The sequence below is a fragment of the Bidens hawaiensis genome, unplaced genomic scaffold (assembly GCF_021521415.1).
Source record: "Bidens hawaiensis isolate Kalapana, Puna unplaced genomic scaffold, B.hawaiensis_p1.1 tig00021681_1, whole genome shotgun sequence".
Classification (NCBI taxonomy): Eukaryota; Viridiplantae; Streptophyta; class Magnoliopsida; order Asterales; family Asteraceae; genus Bidens; species Bidens hawaiensis.
This window is the reverse complement of record NW_027493369.1, coordinates 82,904-87,590: the sequence shown is the minus strand read 5'-3', so window position 1 is coordinate 87,590 and position 4,687 is coordinate 82,904. Positions and strand designations below refer to the sequence as shown.

At 43.4% G+C, this 4,687-nt stretch overlaps 1 protein-coding gene across 1 annotated transcript; it reads right to left on the bottom strand.

Annotated features, from left to right (window-relative positions):
- Window positions 1-3,203: 3,203 nt before the first annotated feature.
- LOC143563997 (uncharacterized) lies at window positions 3,204-3,746 on the bottom strand. The gene has a single exon (XM_077051401.1). The coding sequence runs from the start codon at window positions 3,744-3,746 to the stop codon at window positions 3,204-3,206; it is 543 nt and encodes a 180-aa protein (XP_076907516.1).
- Between the last annotated feature and the right edge of the window lie 941 nt (window positions 3,747-4,687).

Genomic DNA, 4,687 nt, shown 5'->3' with positions numbered 1-4,687 from the left:
CACGCTGTCGGTCGCCGCTGCTTATCGACATAGGACTTTTGACGGTCTTGAGCAGCTTTCATTCTTGCCTTGATCTGATCAAACCTTGAAGTGGTTTCTTGCACAACTTCCAGACTACCAATCTCTTTCTGACCAATCTCTCCCCAACATAAAGGAGTCCTACCATGCCTACCATACAACATCTCGAAAGGAGGCATACCGATACTCGAATGATAGCTATTTTTGTAAGAGAACTCTGCTAAGTGAAGATGATCATCCCAACTTCCTCCAAAATCTAAAACGCATGCACGTAGCATATCCTCAAAGGTTTGGATAGTCTGCTTAGACTGTCCATCTGTTTGAGGATGACACGCCGTGCTGATGTTCAACCTCGTTCCCATTGCTTCATGGAACCTCTTCCAAAATCTGGAAGTAAAACGGATATCTCTGTCGCATACGATAGACAACGGCACCCCATGCTTCATGACAACTTCTTTAATGAACACATTGTCCAGTGTTTCTGACAAGATGGCTTCTCGTATAGGTAGAAAGCGAGCACATTTAGTTAAATGGTCCACAATCACCCAGATGGTATCATGATTCTTAGCTGCACGTGGTAGCTTAGTTATGAAATCCATGGTCATGTGTTCCCATTTTTCACTCGGTTATCTCCAAAGGCGGTATCTTCCCATACGGGGTCTGGTGTTCTACTTTAACTTGTAAACAAGTCAAGCACTTGCTGATGTAATCAACCACTTCGTTTTTCATACCCGGCTACCAATAGTCTTTCTTCAAGTCTTGATACATCTTGGTGGATCCTGGATGAATCGAATATCGAGATTTATGAGCCTCTTCTAGAATTCGACTTCTAAGATTCCCGTGTTGAGGAATCCACATCCGATCGAATCTGATCCTTATACCCTGTGTATTATCTATCAACTCAGTCTGCTGCCCATAACTCCTCTCTTTTTTCATTAATCATTCATCTGTAAGCACCTTTGTCTGCACTTTACTAATCTCTTCAAAGAAATCCAACTTGATGATCAACTTGTAGGACTGCACTGTAGCGATAACTTCTTCATCCTTCCGGCTTAGGGCATCAACAACTACATTAGCCTTTCCTGGATAATACTTGATATCACAGTCATAGTATTTAATCAACTTTAGCCATCTTCTTTGTCTCATATTCAACTCCTTTTGCTTGAAGAAGTATTTCAAACTCTTATGATCCGTATAGATAGTACACTTAGTACCATAAATAATGTCTCCAGATTTTAAGAGCATGCACTACGGCTGCTAGCTCGAGGTCATGCGTCGGGTATGTACTTTCGTGAACCTTCAATTGCCTAGACGCATAAGCTATGACATTTCCTCGTTGCATTAACACGCAACCTAACCTTTGATGCGAAGCATCAGCACAAACTACTAAATCCTCGTTACCATCGGGTAAAACAAGAATTGAGCCTGCGTGAACCTCTTCTTTAATTCTTCAAACGCCTCTTCCTGGAACTTACCCCAATTGAACACTACAGTCTTTCGGGTTATACCGGTCAACGGTGCGGCTATCTTGGAGAAACCTTAAATGAATCTCCTATAATAACTAGCCAACCCTAAGAAACTGCGTATCTCAGTCAGGTTTTGCAGCGTCTTCCAATTCTTTATCTCCTCAATCTTCGCTGGTCCACAGTAATCCCCTCGGAATTGTTGATGTGACCTAGAAACTGCACTTCACGCAACTAGAACACGCATTTTGAGAACTTGGCATACGGTTGCTCATCTTTCAAAACTTCTAATACTTCTCTCAGGTGCTTAGCATGATGAGACTTGCTTTTAGAATAAATTAGTATATCGTCGATGAAAACGATAACCGACTTGTCTAACATCGGCCGACATCCCCTATTCATCATATCCATAAATGTTGCGGGAGAATTCGTCAGACCGAAAGACATTACGAGGAACTCGTAGTGTCCATACCGTGTCCGAAACGCTTTCTTTGGAATGTATGACTCTTTCACTTGCAATTGATGATATCTTGATCTAAGGTCTATTCGCGAGAACCAGCTAGCACCTTGTAATAGATCAAACAAGTTGTCAATCCATGGCAACAGATATCTGTTCTTCACTCGCGATAATCGATACACATTCTCATGCTTCCGTCTTTCTTCTTCACGAACAACACCGGCGCGCCACACGGAAAACAATCGGTCATATGAAACCTTTTTTGAGGCGTTGTTGCAGTTGGGACATCGGTTCTTTCATATCGAACGACGCTAGTCGGTAAGGTGCTTTCGCGACGGGCTGTGCTCCTGGTACTAAATTGATCTGAATCTCTACCTCTCGTTCCAGTGGCAACCCCGGGAGGTCCTCAGGGAACACTTCAGGATAATCGCAAACTACATGAACATCTTTCACTTCCTTTGCCTCCGCCGAAGCGTCGACAACATACGCCAGGTAGGCACCGCACCCTCGCTTTAACATTTTCTCGGATTTTATCATCGAAATGACGTTAAGCCCCAAACTTTACTTATCACCATAAACCATCACTGTACCACCATCCAAGGACTTTAACCTTATCAATCTATTCTTACACACTATCTGAGCCTCAAACTCAGACAGCCAATCCATTCCCAAAACCACATCGAATCCTCCTAAGGTCATTACATAAAGTGTAACAGGGAACTCGCGTCCCTCTAACTCTATCTTACCACTCTAACCATGCTCATTATCCTAACAGAAGTATCTCTAGCCGTTTCTACCATAAAAGTTTCAGGCACGCGACAAACATGTTATTTTAGCTAACTTACAGAACGTTACATCTACAAAACTTCAATTAGCACCTGAACCGAATAAAACAGAAGCGGAAATACCGTTTACGAGAAATGTACCTTTCACAACATCGGGAATCTACTTGGCCTGCTCCTGGGTCAGCATGTAAGCTCTGGTCTTTGCCTAGTCTTCTCAGCATCTCTTTTTCCACTACCCCTAGCTTCACCCTTGGTGCATTCTCGAGCCAAATGACCTTTCTTCCTACATTTGTAGCAGGTGGGTTTTGCATTTCATTCATAGACGTAATGCCCCACCTTTCCACACTTATAACAGGCGTTTGAACCAAGCTTGCATTCCTCACCATGAGGCTTCCTGCACTTATGACACACATCAGTACCAGCACTCCACTTACATTCACCACCATGTATTTTATCACAAGTCTTGCATGATTTCCTTTCTCACGTCTTCTGTTTCTTATCCTTGGGATTCCACATCTGAGTACCGGGCCTCTTAGTATTAGCAAGCCACTTCTTTTCCTTCTTCTCCTCTACAACCACTTCATTCACAGCTAGGTCATCGCAAACCATTTCCACAAGTTTGACCGCGAAATCAAAAGTAGCTGGTCTACTTGCCCTGACCAGTGTGCGGACGTTTTGTGGAAGTCCTCTAACATAACACCTGATTCTCTTAGCTTCAGTATTCACCATCTCGGGCACAATTCTTGACATAGGGTTAAACTCGATAGTGTACTTATGGTGTGTCATCTTTCCTGCTTTCAAATTCAAGAATCTCATCTCTGCTCTTCCAACTTCAGCATCAACACAGAATTTCGTCATTACCATCTCTTTCAGATCATCCCACTTCGTGGCCTTCATTTCAGCAGCAGTCTTCCTTTGTTCAACAGTTTCCCACCAGAACATAGCTTCATCACCAAATGATTGAGTAACGAAGCCTACAGCTTGGTCGGAATGGCACTCACTAATGCGGATAACGTTATCCATTGCGGTTATCACTAAAGGGTAGCGATCACGTCACCCGTACCAGTTAGCTGAGGTGAGTCACAACCTTTGCAGGTTCTGTAGTTGCAACCACCTTGGCCTCTCTTCCCATCATTAACCTTCATAGAACGAACCTCGCCTGATGCCTCAACCTCAATCTCAGTATCCCTCTTACTTGTAACATCCTAGAAACAAATCCAATAATTATTTTGGACTAAAAATGCCAACTTTGAAAGTTGAAGGATTAAAAATATTTTCAAGATTAGTAATGGGGAAAATGAGATAAGAAAACACAAAGATATCTCATGTTAAGAAAGTAAGAAGTTCCATCCCACATGGAAGGATGGAAGAAAATGTAATCACTTTATGGGTATAAATAAAGAAGGGAACTTTCATCCCACATGGAAAGAAGAAAAGAATTGGAAGCTCTTTATGAGGAAGAGAATTTCCATAGTAATATTCTTATGTGGCTAACCACTCTCACTAGTCCTAGCGGAGGGTGTGAAGCACCCGACGCGCACACACAGACTCGGACTCGGGCGATGGGCGTAATGTGGCGTTTTGATGGCGCACTTTGCACGCTCGCATCGACGCGAGCTGTATAAGGGCCGCTTTAGTATTTTCGGAAAATGGAAGTATGACCAAGAAGTGACAAGTTATCAAAGACAAGGGACGAAAACTAAAATCTGATTCCAGGAACCCATCGTGCTACGCGATGAGCCCAGGAACAATACCATCGCGCTACGCGATGGAGTTGTATGACGCATCAGACACGTGTTGCAACGGGGAGACGATGCCCAAGAAGCAGGGACCATCACGCTACGTGATGGTACCCAAAATCAGCTATAAAAGGGGAGGGGTACGGCATTTCCATTCACACCAAACACCATCACTTTCACACACTTAGCATCGGTTTGCGTGCCAGCCTTGTTGTACGTTGCAAG

What these genes read in the sequence shown, in the direction of transcription:
- LOC143563997 (XM_077051401.1), bottom strand. Translation starts at nt 3,746, where the DNA reads ATGGATAACGTTATCCGCATTAGTGAGTGCCATTCCGACCAAGCTGTA.